The sequence below is a fragment of the Camponotus vicinus genome, unplaced genomic scaffold (genome assembly GCF_025532165.1).
Source record: "Camponotus vicinus isolate PSW18456_S1 unplaced genomic scaffold, iyCamVici1.0 SCAF_8, whole genome shotgun sequence".
NCBI classification, from domain to species: domain Eukaryota; kingdom Metazoa; phylum Arthropoda; class Insecta; order Hymenoptera; family Formicidae; genus Camponotus; species Camponotus vicinus.
Genome location: NW_028141980.1, coordinates 11,595,636 through 11,620,693, shown reverse-complemented (window position 1 = coordinate 11,620,693; position 25,058 = coordinate 11,595,636). Strand labels below are relative to the sequence as shown.

Genomic DNA, 25,058 nt, shown 5'->3' with positions numbered 1-25,058 from the left:
ATATTAATCAAAGCAATTAATCAATGAGACTGATAATTTTATATCAAATCACAATGTAATTGCTACCATGATTTTTAAAATAATATGGATATATAATCGCAGGTTTATATCAAAAATTTCGATTTATATCAATAATTTCGATTCAATCTATAATTCATTTAATTGATACGTAAAATTAATATTTAAATATGATCGCAAACTTCGAATATAGCAGAAATATCGATTAAGCTATTAAAATCGATCATTATCATATTTCTAAAAAACTGTTTTATAACAACTCTTTTACATAATAACTCAACTCATAATATTATTATTTGGCTTGTGCATTCTGACTGTAAATAATGATTATTTAGAGATATGATTATATACTCATTAATTAATATTCATTTTTCAGTTCAATGTTTATAATTTCATAAATAAATATTACTATATACTATAAGTTAATTTTTATTCTATATTTTTTCTTACTATATATTGTCTACACAAATTATAGCATTCATAAATTATTTTTAGAGCACAAAAAATTATATATTATAATACACATTTTCTCTCTTCTTCTCTTTCTTCTCTTTTGACAGAATTCTAGAAGGTATTTCACTTCTCAATTATAAGAGCATTTAATATAGACGCGTTCATTTCCTCTTGTACAAAAGCCATAAATATTTATATTGATATGCTAATATCTTTGTTAATTTCCAGCGCCAAGTTTGTTGCCAATTATCCCGACATTCGATCGTGTATCACTATTCCAGATTGGTGCAAATCATTTCCAGGAGCACCAAAAGCTCCTCAAATATGCCGACGCCGGCTTTCCCGATTCGGACGTTCAAAACTATTTGACGCTCGCCCCCGCGTGGCCCGGACCAAATAGCACATACCATACGATTTCGAGGATTCGAAAGCTGCTTTCGATGTTTCGCGCGCATCGACCGATTTCGCCGCGATTCGGCGCGATTAGTTTCATCGCGCTCGCCAGAGAATCCCGGCTCTTTCCGGAAGTATTCCAATTTCTCGCGGTCATGGCCGATAAACAAGTTTATTCGGAACGCTTGGATGGAATAACACATACCAACGCACACATAAAGATAATCTGCAGTAGAGATAATACGAATCCTCTTTAATTGTCTTTCGTACATGGTTTTGCACAATTCTTGTATGCATTAGAAAGAATTTGTTCAAATTTCAGATCTCGAACGATTGGAAGATGTTTCGCATAATTGTTGAAAATTTTAAACAGTTGTTTTTTCTTTTATTACTTTTATTACTATTTATTACTATCATTCGGGAACTTAAAATTGTCTTAAAATAATATATATAATATTAGATGTTAATAAATTGCACCGGCTTTTTATATTATTTATTCAGAGAGTCTCCGCCTATTACGTTACTCATTTTATACATATTTAAAAAAGAAAGAGAAACGGTATTCTTTCAAGTCAATAAAAACAATAAAGAGGTGATACTTTTTCGAGAAACATCGTCCTCAGAGAGATATTACTGACACACGCAGCTACAGCTGCAGCAGTCGCGTATTATTGTTACATTAGAATACACGCAAGTCTATATTTCACGTAATAGTATCATCGACAGGAATACTCTGAAACCAGATTGTAAAGGCAATCCGATTCAGCATAGAATTACGATGGCGATTGTGTTACGCAACCAAACAAAAAGCCATAATAATAGACGGGAAAATGACACTCGGTATAATCATTATAATGAATAGAGAAAATCTTATATCACTCAAATTTAATTATCAATCATTATTGCAAAATAAGTTATATAAAAAATGGATATAATTTTTCCTTATTAGCAAGTAAATGTTTTTCAAATATGTTTATCGTTTATTGACCATTAATCAACGTAACTAGAACGGGAGAGACAAAAAGATGAACAAGATGCAATAAGTAGATTATCGATTACAAAGGCCTTTGAAAAAATAATTTTACTGTCGAAATCGTGTTTCACGAAAGCATGTAAAGCCGGCTCGGGGATAAAAGGGAGCATTATTATTAACAGAAAACAGAGTGAGACCGGAAGGAGCGGACAAATGGGATGTTCTCGTTCCGCCGTCAGTACAGTTTAACCGCGGACAACGCGATAAAAAGGTAAAAAAAATGACAAAAACTAAGGGGAAAAATAAAATCGCGCGCCGCAGGTGCAGTCGTCGATCATCGAACATAGTGCGAGGGCAATAAAATATGTCAAAAGGTATCTAAAACGGTGACATTTTTAGCAGGGCATTACCATTGCAAATCCATGCTTGCTCTACTATAAAAGAGCGTGACTCGCGGAAACGACTGTCGCGAAGCGGAATTATCAGTGACCACGACCGCGATCGACGACACGTGAATTTGTCACGCGATTGATATTGCTTATTAGCACAAGAAAGCCTCAGTTATGATAGCGAATCGACGTTTTACATAACTATGCATTAAAATTTAATCGTCCAAAATATTAACGCAAGAATTATAAATCGAGATTGTCTAACGGAAAAACGCTTTTTGTGTGTTAATTTTTTATCTCACTTTCACATATTTTTCGTTCTAGATACTTTAATAAGCATGTTACATAGCACAAAAATTGGGAAAATTATACATATTTCTTTGCACTAGTTAGTTAATAAAAAAAATAATAAAATGTTCACAATCATAATGAACTTTTCATAGCCGAACATAATTCAGACATTATGATTTAAACATAATAACAATTGAGTGATGATGAGAAGAATTTGCATGTTTACAATTTAAAACACACGTTATTATGATATTATAATGAAAGAAAAAGAGAGAGAAAGAGAGAGAAACGAGAAAATATTTGAAATTATTAGATAAAATATTTATCTGCGATTATTTGATAAAAGCAATATGTTTCTTCAGATTAAAATTAAAGATTGGCTTTTTGAAATACGCAATTAATTACTGGAAATATCTCCTTCAAACATTTTTTCTTCTTATCAAATTTATTTGCGATAATTATGCGATAATTATTGATAATTTACGATTAATCATTTATGATGAATAAGTCAATAAAACACATATTTTATCCCATAACTGTAGTTTGGTAACTATTGTATATAGTTTGTTAAGTGACATTAAGACCTTTAAAGGATGGATTGCCATTTCTCATGCCCGCAGACTTGGATAACTCGACGGAATTATAAACTTATTTTCAGACTACTTACAGTTCTATATACTATATAATACTATATATTTCTTTTATAATAAATTTGTTTTTATAATACTATATATGTATAATACTGTATATTTCTTACATTTCTTTGTCACTTTATAACATTTAACTAATAATTACTATAATTATGAGATATCTAACTAATCTAAATGTCGCAATTAACAAACGTGACGTAGAAAGATAAAAACGCAATATACATTTTTATTTTTCATTTTTAGATGAGTTTATAAAAATAATTATAAAATTTTATTAAAATATATATTAAAATGTATTTAAAAATATATTAGAAATATATATTAAATATATATTAAATATATTAAATATATATTAAATATTTATATTAAAAAATATATTAAAATATTAAAAATCTAAGCAGAAACTTTTTTCATTCTTTTTGATAAAATACTTTATATAAAACATGATTTAGTTAGGATTTTATTCTATTATAGCAATGTAACAGTGAAGCATTTCATCTTTTCTAACATTCGGCAACTAGCAAGCATAAAGTGATACACTGTGTCCTCTGTGTCGCTTGCTGAAAAACGCCTACAGTAATATTTAATCTCATATATACACATATATGACTGTAATCGTATTAATATGAGTCAAAGTTTATCAATACTGAACAACGATTTGACTCTGTCAATTCGAATCATTTTCTGGGTAAGAGAATATAAAGAAAAAGAGAGATAAAGAGAGATATAAAATGTTCACTTTTCTCACTTACTCATCACGTCAAACTGAGGCAACCATTTGCTGGTCATGACATTGTCCATTTTGTATAGTAACTCATCAGTCTCCCATTTCCAGATCACCTTTCGCGGGATCGAGCTAAACACCTTCAATATCGCGTCCAACTTTTCCTCCGGCATAGTCGTCGATTTAATCATGGAACCGAAGCTAAAGACGAGTGCTCCATCGTGCGCGCTATCGAGAAATTCAGTTAGATCCCTCGGTAACGAATTAATCTTGGACGGAATGTGAATTCCGCCAATCTCGACTACATTCGGCAATTGAGGTCTACTGCCAAAAAGACTGCTGTGAGTGTTAACTAGCAATGCACTCGACTGCTGAGCAAGTTTCTGTAGCTTGGGAACATCAGAACCGAACACCTCGTTTGCAATGACTTGATCGACAGATCGAAACCAATATTCGTAAGCCACCTTAAAATACCACAACGCCACAGTATTTTTTATTCTGTCGAGAAAATTCATTGGCCTAGTGAAGCCAAAAGATGTAATTGGGATATAGCTGGGATTGTCTTCGTTGCCCATGTCATTATTGACCCATGGCATGATTTGTTGCGCCGAAAGAGCCAGATAGGGTACTTTGAAACGATGAATGAAACCCAGAAAGCAGTTGGTAACGAAGTTCTCCGTGAGAATCACGTCAAACTTTTCATCGGATCGAATTAATTTCGTGATTGCCGGATGTCGTAAACCGGTATTGCACGCGACACCGGCTATAAATTTCAATATCTTAAACTGCACTAGATGGAAGATAGAAAAATTAATGATTTGCTCAAAATCTATGACGTTTATATAAACGCCGACCTTAGGATCTACCAGACTGATATCCTTATAATTAAATAGCGGTTCCTTCGCTTTAGCATCGTCGGTTCGGGGAAAGTGTGAAACCACAGTGATTTCATGACCCCGGCGAGCTAGTTCTTCCAAAAGCGGCTTGAACACGTCGAAGTGACTCTTGCCAAGATGTCCGAAAATACCTAATATCTTGAGTTTTGACTTGGTTGCATTCACAAACACAGTCTCGTTGACAGCTGAACAGTACGTCGAAAATACCACGATAAAAATGAGAATGCTGAACGAATATATCCGATACATATCGCGAATATATATATATCTATTTACATATATATATGTATATCAAAATAGACTTAATTCGCACTAAATAGACACAATAAACCTAAGTTAATAGTTATATCGGGCAATAACCGACCTGCGCCGCAAGCCTTTGCCAGCCAACTGTGCGCAGTCAACCGATGTATCTACCTGTCCGTCCGTATGTGTAATTAACTGCTTGAGTTCAGTGCCTGCCTATTGTTAATTATAAATTACATTATATATTTTTTCTTAAAAATAATTATGTGTTTTTTTACACCAATTGATTCCTCACATTATTTTGTGCATAAAAGTATTGAGGTAAGGTAATTGAAAAATGAATATTTTACTACATATATATATTTTAAGGTTTATGTAAAGTTAAGAAATTATTTCAATTATTCCTCATAATTCGAAAAGTACTTAAGAAAAAACATTTAATTATAGTGTTTTGCAAGCACTCGAGATAAATTACAAGAATGTATAATGAAAAATAAAGGGTTCCATTTGAGAAATTAAAGGTAACTTTCGCGTGACCTTCAAACGACTATCAAAACATTGTCACCATCTTATGTCCCACTTGAAACCATACCACTTTCGTCTGAAACATTTTATCGTAACTCCCATATTTTTCAAAATATTTGTCTGTTAAGATTAAAATGAATCACCCGGTATTTATACAGGGAGTTAAAAAAAAACCATTCAATATTTATTTGATAGATAGGACACACCATACTGAGTAAAAACACCTAAGTAAACATACATCAAAAGCTCAACCATTTCTGAGATATAAACATTTTTGTATGTTAGCATCATGATGGACTTCTTGGCTTCTACGTGAAATTAAAGTTCAAGGATGTAAATCGACAAGTTTGCTTTTCTATGTCATGGTCATGGTCATTCTTATTTTATCAGAAACGTTACTTGATATTAAAATGCTAAAAATTTTAACTATAAACATGGAATACTATAAATAATATCTCAAAATTTTAAGAGAGAGAGAGAGAGAAACGAAAAAATATTTCAAATTATTTAATAAAATATTTATCTGCGATTATTTGATAAGAGCAATATGTTTCTTCAGATTAAAATTAAAGATTAACTTTCTGAAATACGCAACTGTCAAGGACAATGATACCCCTCTTTTGAAGAGCGCGCGCAGTGGCTCTAGAGAATTACATGCAAGCGCGTATTAGCGCCAGGGAGCGCAAGTGTTGTTAGATCAGAGTTGGCAACAGTGCGTGTGCAATACCTTTTTTCTTGTATATATATATATATATCTTGTATTGCTCAAAGGAGAATAAAGGAATTTTCATTTAATATTTCCTGCACAAGTACTTTAACCATAAAGCACGTCACAATCACATCAACACAACTAATTGGAAATATCTCGTTCCAACATTTTTTTCCTTATCGAGTTTATTTGCGATAATTATGCGATAGTTATTGATAATTTACGATTAATCATTTATGATAAATAAGTCAATAAAACACGTATTTTATCTCATAACTGTAGTTTGGTTACTATTGTATATAGTTTGTTAAGTGACATTAAGATCTTTAAAGGATGGATTGCCATTTCTTATGTCCGCAGACTTGGATAACTCGACGGAATTATAAACTTATTTTTAGACTTACAGTTTTATATACTATATAATACTATATATTTCTTTTTTATAATAAATTTCTTTTTAAAATACTATATATGTATAATACTATATATTTCTTACATTTCTTGTTATTTTTTAACATTTAACTAATAATTACTATAATTATGAGTTATTTAACTAATCGAAATGTCACAATTAACAAATGTGACATAGAAAGATAAAAACGCAATATACATTTTTATTTTTCATTTTTAGATGAGTTTATAAAAATAATTATACAATTTTATTAAAATATATTAAAATGTATTTAAAAATATATTAGAAATATATATTAAATATATATTAAATATATTAAATATATATTAAATATATTAAATATATATTAAATATTTATATTAAAAACTATATTAAAATATTAAAAATCTAAGCAGAAACTATTTTTATTCTTTTTGATAAAATATTTTATAAAGCTTGATTTAATTAGGATTTTATTCTATTATAGCAATGTAATATAGTGAATCATTTCATCTTTTCTAACATTCGGCAACTAGCAAGCATAAAGTGATACGCTGTGTCCTCTGTGTCGCTTGCTGAAAAACGCCTACAGTAATATTTAATCTCATATATACACATATATGACTGTAATCGTATTAATATGAGTCAAAGTTTATCAATACTGATTTGACTCTGTGAATTCGAGTCATTTTCTGAGAAAGAGAATATAAAGAAAGAGAGAGATAAAGAGAGATATAAAATGTTCACTTTTCTCACTTACTCATCACGTCAAACTGAGGCAACCATTTGCTGGTCATGACATTGTCCATTTTGTGTGGTAACTCGTCAGTCTCCCATTTCCAGATCACCTTTCGCGGGATCGAGCTAAACACCTTCAGTATCGCGTCCAGCTTTTCCTTTGGCATGGTCGTTGATTTAATCATGGAGCCGAGACTAAAGAAGAGAGCTCCATCGTGCGCGCTATCGAGGAATTCAGTTAGGTCCCTCGGTAACGAATTAATCTTGGACGGAATGTGAATTCCGCCAATCTCGACTACATTCGGCAGTTGAGGTCTACTGCCAAAAAGACTGCTGTGAGTGTTAACTAGCAATGCACTCGACTGCTGAGCAAGTTTTTGTAGCTTGGGGAGATCAGAACCGAACACCTCGTTTGCAATCACTTGATCGATAGATCGAAACCAATATTCGTAAGCCACCTTGAAATACCACAATGCCACAGTATTTTTTATTCTGTCGAGAAAATTCATTGGCCTAGTGAAGCCAAAAGATATAATTGGGATATAGCTGGGATTGTTTTCGTTGCCCATGTCATTATTGGTCCACGGCATGATTTGATGCGACGAAAAAGCCAGATAAGGTACTTTGAAACGATGAATGAAGCCCAGAAAGCAGTCAGTATTGAAGTTTTCCGTGAGAATCACGTCAAACTTTTCATCGGATCGAATTAATTCCCTGATTGCTGGATGTCGTAAACCGGTATTGCACGCGACATCGGCCATCAATCTCAACATATTTAACCGCTTTATATGGAAGAATAAAGATTGATTCATTTGCTTAAGATCTATGACGTTTATATAAACGCCGACCTTAGGATCTACCAGACTGATATCCTTATAATTAAATAGCGGTTCCTTCGCTTTAGCATCGTCGGTTCGGGGAAAGTGTGAAACCACAGTGATTTCATGACCCCGGCGAGCTAGTTCTTCCAAAAGCGGCTTGAACACGTCGAAGTGACTCTTGCCAAGATGTCCGAAAATACCTAATATCTTGAGTTTTGACTTGGTTGCATTCACAAACACAGTCTCGTTGACAACTGAACAGTACGTCGAAAATACCACGATAAAAATGAGAATGCTGAACAAATATATCCGATACATATCGCGAATATATATATCTATTTACATATATATATGTATATCAAAATAGACTTAATTCGCACTAAATAGACACAATAAACCTAAGTTAATAGTTATATCGGGCAATAACCGATCTCCGCAAGCCTTTGCCAGCCAACTGTGCGCAGTTAACCGATGTATCTACCTGTCCGTCCGTATGTGTAATTAACTGCTTGAGTTCAGTGCCTGCCTATTGTTAATTATAAATTACATTATATATTTTTTCTTAAAAATAATTATGTGTTTTTTTACACCAATTGATTCCTCACATTATTTTGTGCATAAAAGTATTGAGGTAATGTAATTGAAAAATGAATATTTTACTACATATATATATTTTAAGGTTTATGTAAAGTTAAGAAATTATTTCAATTATTCCTCATGATTCGAAAAGTACTTAAGAAAAAACATTTAATTATAGTGTTTTGCAAGCACTCGAGATAAATTACAAGAATGTATAATGAAAAATAAAGGGTTCTATTTGAGAAATTAAAGGTAACTTTCGCGTGACTTTCAAACGACTATCAAAACATTGTCACCATCTTATGTCCCACTTGAAACCATACCACTTTCGTCTGAAACATTTTATCGTAACTCCCATATTTTTCAAAATATTTGTCTGTTAAGATTAAAATGAATCACCCGGTATTTATACAGGGGGTTAAAAAAAAACCATTCAATATTTATTTAATAGATAGGACACACCATACTGAGTAAAAACACCTAAGTAAACATACATCAAAAGCTCAACCATTTCTGAGATATAAACATTTTTGTATGTTAGCATCATGATGGACTTCCTGGCTTCTACGTGAAATTAAAGTTCAAGGATGTAAATCGACAAGTTTGCTTTTCTATGTCATGGTCATGGTCATTCTTATTTTATCAGAAACTTTACTTGTCATTATTTTATCAGAAACTTTACTTGATATTAAAATGCTAAAAATTTTAACTATAAACATGGAATACTATAAATAATATCTCAAAATTTTAAGAGAGAGAGAGAGAGAGAGAAACGAGAAAATATTTCAAATTATTTAATAAAATATTTATCTGCGATTATTTGATAAGAGCAATATGTTTCTTCAGATTAAAATTAAAGATTAACTTTCTGAAATACGCAACTAATTGGAAATATCTCGTTCCAACATTTTTTTCCTTATCGAGTTTATTTGCGATAATTATGCGATAGTCATTGATAATTTACGATTAATCATTTATGATAAATAAGTCAATAAAACACGTATTTTATCTCATAACTGTAGTTTGGTTACTATTGTATATAGTTTGTTAAGTGACATTAAGATCTTTAAAGGATGGATTGCCATTTCTTATGTCCGCAGACTTGGATAACTCGACGGAATTATAAACTTATTTTTAGACTACTTACAGTTTTATATACTATATAATACTATATATTTCTTTTTTATAATAAATTTCTTTTTAAAATACTATATATGTATAATACTATATATTTCTTACATTTCTTGTCATTTTTTAACATTTAACTAATAATTACTATAATTATGAGTTATTTAACTAATCTAAATGTCACAATTAACAAATGTGACATAGAAAGATAAAAACGCAATATACATTTTTATTTTTCATTTTTAGATGAGTTTATAAAAATAATTATAAAATTTTATTAAAATATATTAAAATGTATTTAAAAATATATTAGAAATATATATTAAATATATATTAAATATATTAAATATATATTAAATATTTATATTAAAAAATATATTAAAATATTAAAAATCTAAGCAGAAACTATTTTTATTCTTTTTGATAAAATATTTTATAAAGCTTGATTTAATTAGGATTTTATTCTATTATAGCAATGTAATATAGTGAATCATTTCATCTTTTCTAACATTCGGCAACTAGCAAGCATAAAGTGATACGCTGTGTCCTCTGTGTCGCTTGCTGAAAAACGCCTACAGTAATATTTAATCTCATATATACACATATATGACTGTAATCGTATTAATATGAGTCAAAGTTTATCAATACTGATTTGACTCTGTGAATTCGAGTCATTTTCTGAGAAAGAGAATATAAAGAAAGAGAGAGATAAAGAGAGATATAAAATGTTCACTTTTCTCACTTACTCATCACGTCAAACTGAGGCAACCATTTGCTGGTCATGACATTGTCCATTTTGTGTGGTAACTCGTCAGTCTCCCATTTCCAGATCACCTTTCGCGGGATCGAGCTAAACACCTTCAGTATCGCGTCCAGCTTTTCCTTTGGCATGGTCGTTGATTTAATCATGGAGCCGAGACTAAAGAAGAGAGCTCCATCGTGCGCGCTATCGAGGAATTCAGTTAGGTCCCTCGGTAACGAATTAATCTTGGACGGAATATGAATTCCGCCAATCTCGACTACATTCGGCAGTTGAGGTCTACTGCCAAAAAGACTGCTGTGAGTGTTAACTAGCAATGCACTCGACTGCTGAGCAAGTTTTTGTAGCTTGGGGAGATCAGAACCGAACACCTCGTTTGCAATCACTTGATCGACAGATCGAAACCAATATTCGTAGGCTGCCTTGTATAAGGACAATGCCACGGTATTTGTTATTCTGTCGAGAAAATTCATTGGCCTAATGAAACCAAAAAAGTGAATTGAGATATAGCTGGGATTGTCTTCGTTGCCCATGTCATTATTGGTCCACGGCATGATTTGATGCGACGAAAGAGCCAGATAAGGTACATTGAAACGATGAACAAAACCCAGAAAGCAGTCGGTATTGAAGTTTTCCGTGAGAATCACATCAAACTTTTCATCGGATCGAATTAATTCCGTGATTGCTGGATGTCGTAAACCGGTATTGCACGCGATATCGGCCATCAATCTCAACATATTTAACCGCTTTATATGGAAGAATGAAGATTGATTCATTTGCTTAAGATCTATGACGTTTATATAAACGCCGACCTTAGGATCTACCAGACTGATATCCTTATAATTAGGCAGCGGTTTCTTCGCTTTAGCATCATCGGTTCGAGGAAAGTATGAAACCACAGTGACTTCATGACCCCGGCGAGCTAGTTCTTCCAAAAGCGGCTTGAACACGTCGAAATGACTCTTGCCAAGATGTCCGAAAATACCTAATATCTTGAGTTTTGACTTGGTTGCATTCACAAACACAGTCTCGTTGACAGCTGAACAGTACGTCGAAAATACCACGATCAAAATGAGAACGCCGAACGAATATATCCGCCACATATCGCGAATATATATATATATATATATATCGAAATAGGCTTAATTCACTAGTACTAAGTAAGTAATACGATAAAGTCAATAATTATATCGGACAATAAATAACCGAGTTTCGCCGCAAGCCTTTGCCAGCTAACTGTGCGCAATCAATCGATCTATCTGCCTATTCGTCGTATGTGTAACTAACTGCTGGAGTTCAGTGCCTGGCTATTCGAAGATAATGCGCCCTGCCAATATACTGCCAATATACTGATAAAGATTCCGATTCCGGATAAACTTCCGAAAAGCCCATACCTCCGATTGGGTTGAAATTTTGCACAAATTTTGCACTTCTCCTTAACGATATAAGAAAATGTACCAAGGGATTTTTGGCATATCGGCATCGTTCCGCCCCCACCCCCTCCCAAAGTTAAAAAATGTTTTACCCTGTATCTCCGAAAATATCGATTTCAGAGAAAAGAGTTTCAAAGAAAAGTTCAAGCTCTTGAAAAGATCTACAAAAAAGGTTATATACATTTTTTTCGTAAGCTCATTATTTTGGCTATTATGTTTAAAAATAGTTATTTTAACTTATAGTGGGCTAGTCTTTTTTTTTAACTAATCAAAACCAGTATGGTAAATATGCATAAAAGGTCAGACCTCACCGATTTTATCGCCACTTCAATGTTATAGAGGAGGTTGTCCTGAGTAATTCCCCGCAAAAAATAAGTGGGGGACGGCATTAATTTAGAAGATATAACAAGTTAAAGTTTGACAATTTTAACGCTTCTTTTAGGCATTATAGATTATTATTAACAACATTATATATGTATATGAGGTTTGTTTACATCCTACTCAGGGCCGATTCTAACCTGAGCGAGGCCGGGTGCGATTTAAAATGCTGGACTTAAAACTTTTATATTATCTTTCATTGAAATCTATTTTATATATATTTGCTATTACACATTTGTCGTATGACAAATATAATATCGGCCTAATACATGCGTCATACGATAAGCTTGTTTCAATTAGTTGTCGGATAGAGACACATGTAATATTAGCATTATAATGAATTTGACTGCTTAGATAGCGCGGGGCCGGTCAAATCGCGGGGCCGTGTGCAACGCACCGTTCACACACCCCTAACGCCGGCCCTGATCCTACTGATCTATTTAACATTTTCTATAGTACATGCGCAGACGCAGTGGGTTTCGCCCCCCTCCCACCAACCCATATCTGAGATATGGAATACACACACACACACACGCGCGCGCGCGGGGGGTGCAAGGGGGCCTTCTGCCCCCCCTCCCGCACCACCCCGCCGGTAGGCAAGGTGGACCTCACTTTGCCACAATAGACACATGCTGTAAGTTGTAAAGCGAAATCCACCTTACCTACCGGCGGGGTGGTGCGGCAGGGGGAGCTGAAGGCCCCCTTGCACCCACCGCGTATGTGTACGCACGCGCGCGCGCACTATTTTCTAATTTAGTACCCAAAATAACGAGTTTACGAAAAAAATGTATATAACCTTTCTTGTAAATTTTTTCAAGAGCTTCAACTTCTATTGGAAACTTTTTTCTCTAAAATCGATATTTTCGAAGATACAGAGTAAAATATTTTTTAGGGGAGGTGGGGACGGAATGGTGCCGATGCGCCAAAAATCCCTTGGACGATTTTCTTATATCGTTGGGAAGAAGGTCTCTGCAAAATTTCAACCCAATCGGAGGTATAGGCTTTTCGGAAGTACACCCGAATCAATTTACTCTTGATTTATGTTATAGCTCTAAATAATTTCAAGAAGCACCACAGTGCATTTTGATATCAATAAATTCTTATTGTAAATTAATATCTTTAAATGAGTCACAGAGTATGTTAATGACTATCGAATATAAAAATTATAAATTCATTGTTTTGTCGAATTTGAAAATGTTACTTAATAAGAACTAAATGCGCTTGCATAAAATAAAAAAGAGAAAAGAATATATTGTATATATAACTATATTATATATATATATATATATTGTATATATAACTATATTATATATATATACACACACACACACACACACACACACACACACACACACACAGGTGTTCATAAATATGTGGGACGTACTTCAAAGGCGGATAAAAGACACGAAAAAAACAAAAGGTTCATATAAACATATGTCATATTTTACATTTTTTCCGATTTACAGCTATGTTTGAGACACGTAGAAGCTAGTAAGTCCATCATGATGCTAAAAATGCTAAAATATTTATATCTCAGAAACGGTTGAGCTTTCGACCTATGTTTACTTAAGTTTTTTTACTCAGTATGGTGTGTCCTATTTACCAATAATTACCTACAAATATTGAATGGTTTTCTTTTTAACACCCTGTATATATACATCTTCGATAAATATATAATTTATAAATATAATAATTTTCTATAATTTTTTCTCTACACATAGTTGTCCAAGAAATCATAAATATTTCGAATTCTTCAAATAAAAGAGCATCTATTTATCGCTTACGCGTGCTAGATCAAAAAGTTCTGCATTCTTATTCCGCGAAAACATTCAGAGATGCATTTGTATTGAAATCAAATCGGAACAAAGTTGTTCGTTAACTTAAAGTTGAATTAAAATTCAAGGATGTAAATCAATAAGTTTGTTTTTCTACATGATCATTCTTATGGTATTTCATCAGAAACATTACTTAATATTAAATTGCTAAAAATTTTAACTATAAACATGTGGAATACTATAAATAATATCTTAAAATTTTAAGAGAGAGAGAGAGAGAAACGAGAAAATATTTTAAATTTTTTAACAAAATATTTATCTGCGATTATTTGATAAGAGCAATATGTTTCTTCAGATTAGAATTAAAGAATGGCTTTCTGAAATACGCAATTAAGTGGAAATATCTCGTTCAAACATTTTTTCTTCTTCGAGAAAGAGAGAGAGTTTATTTGTGATAATTATTGATAATTTACGATTAATCATTTATGATGAATAAGTCAATAAAACACATGTATTATCTCATAACTGTAGTTTGGTAACTATGTGTATAGCTTGTTAAATGACATTAAGACCTTTAAAGGATTGCCATTTTTCATGTCCACAGAGACTTGAATAACTCGACGGAATTATAAACTCAACGTGTGATAATAACGATCAACCCTTTCAGTACCTTGGAGTACCGCGCGCATGCATCCGCGTACATGAGCATCGATCTTGCAAATTTACCTTTTAGTTTAGTTCTCAATTCCAATGTCAAGGTTACATGCATTAAATCATATCCCTTCAAAAATGTTAAACAGCAAAACGCAGAAATTATATTTCTAAAGCACATATTTTTTACGACCGAATCAATAAAATAAAAATAGTAATATCTTAAACATTTTAAAAAATATTTAACAAGAAGTAAATATATTTTTTCTTAAAGCAAACTTTCAAATTCCCTTAGATGTCTTAAAAAATTCTTTGATAATATTACGATTGGGAAATAATAAACCGTGTATAACAAAATTTATTATGTATAATTTAGATTTGAATTTATGTTTACTTTACTGATTTCATAATACTTATCCTTTTTTAAAAAGTTAGACTTAATTATCAGTATATTCTCTCCTCTTCAGTATTTTCATTATTCATCAATCATTTGTTGTTTGCTGTTTCCCACGTTTACGTAAGTGACATGATATTTAACCTAATATGGAGCCTAATATTTATTGCACATTTACATAATTTATTTTTACTTACAGTTCTATACTATATAATACTATATATTTCTTTTTTATAATAAATTTCTTTGCTTTTTACTACTATATACTTTTTACTACTTAACACTATATACTTCTTACATTGTCATTTTATAATATTTAACTCATAATTATTGTAATTATAACTATTCTAAATGTCGCAATTAATAAACGCGACGTGAGAAAGATAAAAACGCAATATATTTATTTTCTATTTTCAGATGAGATTATAAAAATAGTTATAAAATTTTATTAAAATATATTAAAATGTATTTAAAAATACATATATTAAAAATACATATTAAATATATATTAAATATATATATTAAAAAATATATTAATATATTAAAAATCTAGGCTGAAACTTTTTTTTATACTTTTTGATAAAATATGATGTTTTTATAGAGCATAATTCAGTTAAGATTTTATTATAGCAGTGTAACGCAGTGAATTATTTCATTTTTGTTTACATTTGGCAACTAACAAGGATGAAGTGATACACTGTGTCTTTTGTGTCGCTTGCTGAAAAATGCCTATAATAATATTTAATCTTATGTATACACATACATATATGACTGTAATCGTATTAATATGAGTCAAAGTTTATCAATATTGAACAATGATTTGATTGTGTGAATTCGAGTCATTTTCTGAGAAAGAGAATATAAAGAAAGAGAGAGATAAAGAGAGATATAAAATGTTCACTTTTCTCACTTACTCATCACGTCAAACTGAGGCAACCATTTGCTGGTCATGACATTGTCCATTTTGTGTGGTAACTCGTCAGTCTCCCATTTCCAGATCACCTTTCGCGGGATCGAGCTAAACACTTTCAGTATCGCGTCCAGTTTTTCCTTTGGCATGGTCGTCGATTTAATCATGGAGCCGAGGCTAAAGAAGAGCGCTCCATCGTGCGCGCTATCGAGGAATTCAGTTAGGTCCCTCGGTAACGAATTAATCTTGGACGGAATGTGAATTCCGCCAATCTCGACTATATTCGGCAGTTGAGGTCTACTGCCAAAAAGACTACTGTGAGTGTTAACTAGCAATGCACTCGATTGCTGAGCAAGTTTTTGTAACTTGGGGAGATCAGAACCGAACACCTCGTTTGCGGTCACTTGATCGACAGATCGAAACCAATATTCGTAGGCCGCCTTGTAGAACGACAATGTCACAGTATTTGTTATTCTGTCGAGAAAATTCATTGGCCTAATGAATCCAAAAAATATGGTTGGGATATAGCTGGGATTATCTTCGTTGCCCAAGTCATTATTGGTCCACGGCATGATTTGATGCGACGAAAGAGCCAGATAAGGTACATTGAAACGATGAACAAAACCCAGAAAGCAATCGGTATTGAAGTTTTCCGTGAGAATCACATCAAACTTTTCATCGGATCGAATTAATTCCGTGATTGCTGGATGTCGTAAACCGGTATTGCACGCGATATCGGCCATCAATCTCAACATACTTAACTGCTTTATACTAAAGAATGAAGATTGACTCATTTGCTTAAGATCTATGACGTTTACATAAACGCCGACCTTAGGATCTACCAGACTGATATCCTTATAATTAGGCAGCGGTTTCTTCGCTTTAGCATCGTCGGTTCGAGGAAAGTATGAAACCACAGTGACTTCATGACCCCGGCGAGCTAGTTCTTCCAAAAGCGGCTTGAACACGTCGAAGTGACTCTTGCCAAGATGTCCGAAAATACTTAATATCTTGAGTTTTGACTTGGTTGCATTCACAAACACAGTCTCGTTGACAGCTGAACAGTACGTCGAAAATATCACGATCAAAATAAGAACGCTGAACGAATATATTCGCCACATATCGCGAATATATTTATCTATATATATCGAAATAGACTTATAATTCACACTAAGTAATACGATAAACGTAAGTCAATAATTATATCGGATAATAACCGATCTCCGCCTTTGCTAGCCAACTGCGCAATCGATCTATCTGCCTGTTCGTCGTACGTGTAACTAACTGCTTGAGTTCGGTGTCTGGCAATTCGAAGATAGTGCGCCCTGCCAATATGCTGACAATAGAGATTTCGATTCCCCGCGACTCTTGCAACATTTTGTATGATAGTGATGATCGACATAAAAATATTCAAGCTGATTGTAACTATTAATAAAATTAATAAAATTAATAAATTAATATTAATAAAATTATTAAAATGAATGAAATTAATAAAATTAATAAATTAATATTAAATTAAAATTATTAAAATTAATAAAAGATAACTGTTAGTTAAAAATATATTCTTCTGATAAATAACAAGGAAAAATTTGTTTCATATTTATTACATTTATATTTTATTACGTTTATATTTTTTTATTTAAAAAAATTTTTTGATTTATTTATCCGCACACATAGTAAAATTTTTTTTTTATATTTTTAAGTAAAAGATAAAGTATTATGGAAGAAATAGCTTGTGCTATTACGTCCCTGATGTTGTCAAAGAAACTCGTGTGTTACGTAAATAAGTAGCAATAATGCTATAACTACTATCTATATATATGAAAATTAAAATTAGAATCAATTTACTCTTGATTTACGCTATAGCTCTAAATAACTTAAGAAGCACCGCAGTGCATTTTGATATAAATAAATTCTTATTGTAAATTAAAATCTTTAAATGAGTCAGAGAGTATCCTAATAACTATCGATAAAAATTATAAATGCATTGTTTTTGTCGAATTTGAAAATATTACTTGATAAGCACTAAATGTGCTTGCGCAATAGAAAAAAGGAAAAGAGTATATTGTATATAAAAAAATATGTATAATATTATGTATATAAATATATTAAATATATGTATATATCTTCAGTAAATATATAATTTAAAAATATAATATTTTTCTATAATTTTTTAAAATAATTTTTATTAGAAAAATTACTACGAGACTTATTGTTAGATAAATGGAACGATACATTATCACAGATTATGAGACACAATATGATGTAATAAATCTTCAAATAAGTCGCAGAGTATACAAGTCATGCAATGATTAATGCAATGACGTTGCATAAGATGTTATATAAGTTTTTTTCATAATTCTATTTTTTTCAGAAATTTCGCATTACGTATGTTATTATAATATGCGGTGCTGATATAATAATCGATTCGTTATTTCCTTTTCTTTTTTCCTCTTCTCTTTCTCCTCGCCTTTTCCTCTTACCTCTTTACCTTGTCTCGATGAATTAAGACGATTACAGCGGCGGGTATCTTCTAAAGGGAGGAAGAAAATCCAGGGGAGAATTGCCGTCACGCGCAATTCTGACCTTAATTTTATCCGGAAGATCGACACGTGGCTAAAGCGAAGGCGACGATCGTCGAATACCGCAGGAATGTTAAAGTAACAAACTTCGGCGCATTCTACTCCTACATGCGAGAGAACGACGACGACCAAAGAAAATAAACCACGATGTCACTTTGCAGCGTCATTAAAGTAATTACTATACGATTCTCTTCGTCCCCTCGTTCGACATGCGTCATTTTGCATGCAAAAAATTTGTTTTATCTACAACGCGCATTTCTCTCTCTCTCTCTCTCTCTCTCTCTCTCTCTCTCTCTCTCTCTCTCTCTTCCTCGCTTTCAAACTGACGCAAAAGATTATTGCGGAAAAGATTTTCAACCTCATGCATATTGTTTGCATTGGTTTTGCACGATCTTTGACACAAAAGATTTTTGTTTAAATGAAATCTACAAATAGTTGTCCAAGAAATCATAAATATTGCGAATACTTCAAATAAAAGAGCCATTCGTGCATCTATTTATCGCTTATGGCGGATCAAAAAGTTCTCAATACTTATTCCGCGAAAACATTCAGAGATGCATTTGTATTGAAATCAAATCGGAACAAAGTTGTTTGTTGACTTAAAGTTCAAGAATGTGAATCGATAAGTTTGCTTTTTTGCATGGTCATTCTTATTTCATCAGAAACTTGACTTGATATTAAACTGCTAAAAATTTCAACTATAAACATGTGGAATATTATAAATAATATCTCAAAATTTTCTTTTAAAAAATAATTTAACGTCAATTATAACATGTATAAAATACTATCCGATAGTTTAGAAATTTTTTAAATATATAATGTATTCGCACATTTTTACGCCTCGAGCTTTCGAGTTTTTAAGAGGAACTTATCCCACTTTTCACGTGATTAATGATTAAATTAATTGTAACACTCCAATCATACTTGTAACAATATTAGATGTCATATCATTATTGGAATTATAGATCCTATCAATTAATCTTATCAAATCTCAATACGTGTAAGATTTCATGTATCATCTCTTCAGTTAATACGGTCAAGTTGGCGGACGAAGCATCCTTGAAGGTATCGCCGACGATACTATCTTTGCGGTCGAGATGCCATCCTTGCTGGTACTGGTATACATCGCAGCAACTTCGAGTAAATTGACGAGATGCAGTGTGGGAAGCCGGTATGTACAGTGTACAATGTGACGAGCGTTAGTCGAAATGGTCGACATGTCTCGCGACAAAGTCCTAGCCAAGTTATACGGCGGCAGCTATTCGCCTGCTGGTTGTGTCCACTACTCCGCTTAGATAAGCACGGTCAGCTCACCGGAAACTTTGCACTGGCAGTGATATCCAGCGACCGTGCACCGAGTTCTCCGGCGAGTAATCATTAATTAATTGCATTTTGTAATCAGCGGGCCGTGCGCTCGCTTTCGTTTCCATTCGACGTTCTATAAACCCCATTTACTTACTCGCCGCGCGGTAGTGCAAATAGTATTACCGTAATAACGTCAACGTTACTACTGACGAGTTATTGGTATAGGTAAAAAATAGCCAGCTAGGCACTGCAGCAGTATTGGTAACATTTTATTAAAGAACATTTCAGGTTGGTACACGCTGTCAGTTTATATAAGCACACGTTCGTTGAGCGCTTGATTCAATTGCTAAATATTTTTTTATCAATTGTTTCAGCGTTTCTCCATGGCGTATGAGCTGTCGTATTTTTGCAAAAATACCGCTCTTCACCGTCACGCTTGCCTTATGGATCCATCAAGTACAAATCAAATACAAATAAATTGTCGCGTATTGCGTATCGTGTATTAATGTAATATAAATCATCGTAAGCATAATATACATGACGTAAAACTTAATTTAATTAATAATCTATAAAAAATGGAATATATCATTCTCCATTCTGTGCAAATAAAATATATATTCTCATCTGTGCAATAAATTTGCCACAAGAGTATCAGAAAATATATAAATCGACATTTAGATATATTATTTATAAATTTATGCTTACTAGAGGGAAATTAATACTATCCTTAATTATTAAATTGATAATACATCAGTCATCAAATTTTATTATTATTTTTAAAATACCTAAATATTTTTTTCTGCTACAAAATGAAGAAAGCAAGATTAATCTATATATTTCGCTCACAAAAATATGTATTAAATTCTCTTCATAAATAATACATAAGCTCTTTTTTGATAAAAAAATGGAAAAAATTTTCTGATGCCTTCACAATTATGTTGCGTCTCTCCTCTCCTGATTTTTTTCAGGTCAGCAAGGACTCCTCCTACCGGAGGGAAGTAATGCTGAAACTACTCTTCTCAGGTCGTTAGTAATTGGTCCGATTTCATTTTTTTCCCTGTTAGTTTCGATTATTTTTTACCGTTTATAGTGGTGAGAAAGCCTCGAGTAGCAATAACGCATATCGCACATACACATAGATACGTGTATATGAATAACCCTTCTGCATATTCTCGCACACGCACCCGCAGCAAAACGAAACGGCGCTGTTTAATTCATGAATCAGCGGAATCGCGTGGGCGCGCAAAAGATGGTCTACAAATTGCTTCGTTTAACCGTATCGATTCTCTATATAGGGATAATTCGGATTCGACGTTTGTCCGAGGGTCAGGATGTTAACCCCTAAAGTCGTTATTCGTGATGTGACTCAATCGATATATATATATATATATACATGATTTACTTTCAATGTCGAATTTATTTGTGATGTGATGATATATATATATATATATATATATATATATATATATATATATATATACCATCATATCATAAATAAATTCGATATTGAAAGTAAATCGTAAACAATATTTTCAAGTTAAGACAGTAAAGATTTTATTTCTTTAGTAAAAATTATAAAAATATGTATCACACATATATAAATTGATGTTACAAAAAAGAAGAGGAATTAATGATAAATTTATTTTATCTATAAATTTCATGCATATATTTGAAGCATAAATTAATTTTTCTAATGTTACTTTACGATTTTATTCTCAAAATAAGAGAATTAAAAAGATAGGAAGACGAATGAGCGTAATTTTAGATTAACAAAATCACGCTGTGCTCTATATCTTCTAATTTAGACAAGCGGGACCGTCTAATATTTCTTCCCTTTTTTCAGTTTCAGCAGACCTCTTCATAAAACTTAATAAGCTGAAGAACCGGCTGTGCGTCAATTCCGAGGAAATTGTGGCGAACCATCGCGCCCTTTACACCGAGCTTTTATGCCGTCATTCCGAATACGATGTTACGAGTCAGGTATCTATACACATACGTATACACATACACATATATGTACACATATACAATGACCCGCAGTTATTCGCGCGTAGTGAAAGGGTGACGCGCGTAAAACTACTCTCTGCTCTAAATCCACTTCCGCGATCATCTTGGGAGAAAGGTGTTACATGTCGCTTCCACTGTTATGTTCCTCTATGGGGGATTTAACCTTCTTTCAGCTAGTATAAGAAATATTCTATGTTCTTTTGTTTTAATATCAAACATATACTATATTTTAGCATTAGCAAATATATGTATAGATATTATTAGCTATAGACTTTTTCTTTTCTTTTTATGAAAAAGATACATAAATAAAATTCTGAAGACAAGATGTAATCTCAACAGAGAAATATATGCAGATGTGACATATATTTTAGAGTGAATAGTCGCACTGCAAGGATTTCGAAAAATTGAAAAAGATTCGGTCAAAAGAATAAAGAAAGACAAGTAGAAGCAGAAATCCATATAGCCAGACGAAAGTAGAAAAGTACGCTTAAGAGCAGATAACAAAACATTTATTTTATTCCTTAACAAAAAAATATCAACATATTAAATCTATTATTTGCATCCCCTGATGGTGCAACATCCATATATCAGTCTAAGCAATTAACAATTAACTCGCAAATTATAAAAGGACATAATTAGTAATCTCGGAAACTGCAGTCTTGACTCTCTAACGAGTCACGGCTACGTACAACTATTCATGGATACATCCGAGACTATGTATACATCCACACAAATACACGGTCCTGCACATACGTGTTTACATTACGTTATTTCGTGTGTATAGTTTAACCGGAGTAATATCTCGAAATCCATTAGCACCGTCTCCGCGGACCGCAATCTTGATAATTCCACGTGGACTCGGCACGAGAGTGCGGCGAACGAGCCAGAATCACCACCGAATGCGGAAACACGTCGGCCAAATGAACGCGCGAACGCTCGCGAGAACGCGAGATGGTTGGCTGTAGAACGGCAGGGATGAAGAGGCAGGTCAGAGAGGAGAGAACGCGAAAGTCGAAAGAGCAAGGACTAGACGGGGAGAAAATACGGAGGGTTGCCTGAGAGAAAGAGAGAAGGAGAATAAGGCCGCCAAGAGACGTACGACTCCCCGGGGAAATTTAGGTGCGACCTCCATGTATCACAGAAGCTGCCGTAAGTAGGTACCTAACCGACGTAGTACGCCACATACGTGCGCAAACAAACGCGTGCCACGCGGCTGGAACGGGGGACACGCGTGTATATTTGTGAAAGATTGCGATGAAAGGAAACGAAAGGTAGATATGCGCATTTTCTTCAATTCCATTCTCCGCAGCATTTTAGTAATTTAAAAAAAAAATTGTAATAATTTTTTCAAAGATTTTTTTTATAGACAGAGAAAGTAAGAGCGAGAAAAATATGATGTTTAATAAAATATTTTGTGTGTATTCTCTCTTCTTCGAGATCTCCAATTCAAGTGTGGGAGATTCTACCTCTGTAAAACCTTGACATTTCATTTTTGAAAAAATTAATTTTTTATTAAAATTTAAATGTTTTATTTGCCTATTTTTAAAATTAATAAAAAACTGAAATTCTTTGGGATGCATTAAAAAAATTAATTTTTTTAAAAATAAAGTGGAGAATATTATAAAAAAATTTATATATTTTTTTGTTCTAGGATACACTTTTGTCAGAGAATATATTTTTGATATATAAAATACTGAAATAAAAAGATAATCACTCTTATGGAAATTTCGAAAAATAAAAAGCGTTTGTAAATATTTCCATTTATACTTCATATTGATTTGACGCTTCAAGATGGATACTATACGCTTTTAAATATAACACATGTAACTAATAACCGCAAAATCCAGATGATATTCCTCGAAGTCAATTCCGTCGTCGCCCCGTTTTTTTCAGAGTGAGAAGAATCGACAGACCGCGGACGGAAGGACGAATATACCGGCAAAATGGTAATAAAATCGATGCCCCGGATCTGCTCCGATTTGTAATTGAATCAAATTAATCACCCCGACCGACCTCGAACAGAATCCGTACCCCCGCAGACTGTCGACTCATCCACCGCCATCTCCAATTAATAGCGAACGACTGGAGAACAGCCGGGGTAAAAGGGGATGAACGGGACGCGGGTGTGGAGGGTCATTTCGACGTTTCGTTGAAACTTTATAAAACGAATCCAATTACCGACGGCCGTTTGTCAAAGACTCAAAGCTACCAAAAAGTTTTGCTCGCAAAAATGATGTTGTTCGCCTCGCATATTTTTGCAATTTGCTATCAGTGATAAAAATAAATGGGTGAAAAACCGACAAAACTGCGATCACATAGATTGACATGCGGCGGAAATCGCGTATAAACTCGTGCTCTGCGAAAATTAATCGTAATTGAATTAAACGCAGATAGATTTAAATGGTGAATTAATTATTTTAAATCGAACACAGAATGTACAAGCCTTGCTCATTTATCAATGAAAAATATCAATAACATATTTATTATTATGATTAAAATTTGTTTAATTTCGGAATTGTTTTACGGAAAAAATAATTCATCGGTGTTTATAATTCACATAGATTTGTACTTGTATGATTATCACTTTATAACTTTTCAGTTATGATTTATAATTATCGAACGTATTATTCTCATAATTTTGCAACTGTAGATTATATTTCTTTATACGCTCTAATAATTTTAATAAAATATATATATATATTTTTATATTATTTATTATTTTAATATATTTTATATTAAAAAAATTGAAATTTTTAGGCAAGCCACGTTTTTCAATCCTGCTCGAAATATCTATCAAAACTCGCTGTTGAAAGTAATAACACATGCACAAGAGCAGAAATTCCGCGCTTTTTAATTTGAGCCTCTAAACGCGAATTTTTTCGAGCAAGCATGGAAGCCTGTATATGTCGACCCGGTGAAATATGAAGCGCATCGTGTTT

General features: G+C 32.8%; 4 protein-coding genes and 1 pseudogene across 5 annotated transcripts in view; 1 reads left to right on the top strand and 4 right to left on the bottom strand.

Annotated features, from left to right (window-relative positions):
- Positions 1-5,205, bottom strand: part of LOC145975681 (UDP-glycosyltransferase UGT5-like) — a 40,966-nt gene extending 35,761 nt beyond the window's left edge. Inside the window, exon 1 of the mRNA XM_083106336.1 lies at positions 3,920-5,205. Within this exon, the coding sequence (XP_082962462.1) occupies positions 3,920-5,036 (1,117 nt within the window). The 5' untranslated portion in view covers positions 5,037-5,205. The remainder of the gene's footprint in view (positions 1-3,919) is intronic.
- The window catches only part of LOC145975685 (uncharacterized), a 95,378-nt gene extending 70,743 nt beyond the window's left edge, over positions 1-24,635 (top strand). Inside the window, exons 2-3 of the mRNA XM_083106341.1 lie at positions 21,956-22,092; positions 22,904-24,635. Of these exons, the coding sequence (XP_082962467.1) occupies positions 21,956-22,092; positions 22,904-23,098 (332 nt within the window). The 3' untranslated portion in view covers positions 23,099-24,635. The remainder of the gene's footprint in view (positions 1-21,955; positions 22,093-22,903) is intronic.
- LOC145975683 (UDP-glucosyltransferase 2-like) lies at positions 7,119-8,891 on the bottom strand. The gene is made up of 2 exons (XM_083106338.1): positions 7,419-8,891; positions 7,119-7,233 (listed from the first exon to the last, which is right to left on the bottom strand). The coding sequence occupies exons 1-2, from the start codon at positions 8,533-8,535 to the stop codon at positions 7,163-7,165; spliced, it is 1,188 nt and encodes a 395-aa protein (XP_082962464.1). The 5' UTR covers positions 8,536-8,891; the 3' UTR covers positions 7,119-7,162.
- LOC145975682 (UDP-glycosyltransferase UGT5-like) lies at positions 10,348-12,231 on the bottom strand. Its single transcript, XM_083106337.1, has 2 exons — positions 10,671-12,231; positions 10,348-10,485 (listed from the first exon to the last, which is right to left on the bottom strand). Exons 1-2 carry the CDS (start codon positions 11,785-11,787, stop codon positions 10,415-10,417), a joined length of 1,188 nt encoding a protein of 395 aa, XP_082962463.1. The 5' UTR covers positions 11,788-12,231; the 3' UTR covers positions 10,348-10,414.
- Positions 13,917-17,665, bottom strand: LOC145975688 (UDP-glycosyltransferase UGT5-like; annotated as a pseudogene). The gene is made up of 3 exons (XR_014440050.1): positions 17,443-17,665; positions 16,230-17,282; positions 13,917-16,044 (listed from the first exon to the last, which is right to left on the bottom strand). The product of XR_014440050.1 is annotated as a UDP-glycosyltransferase UGT5-like (transcript).
- Positions 24,636-25,058: the final 423 nt, after the last annotated feature.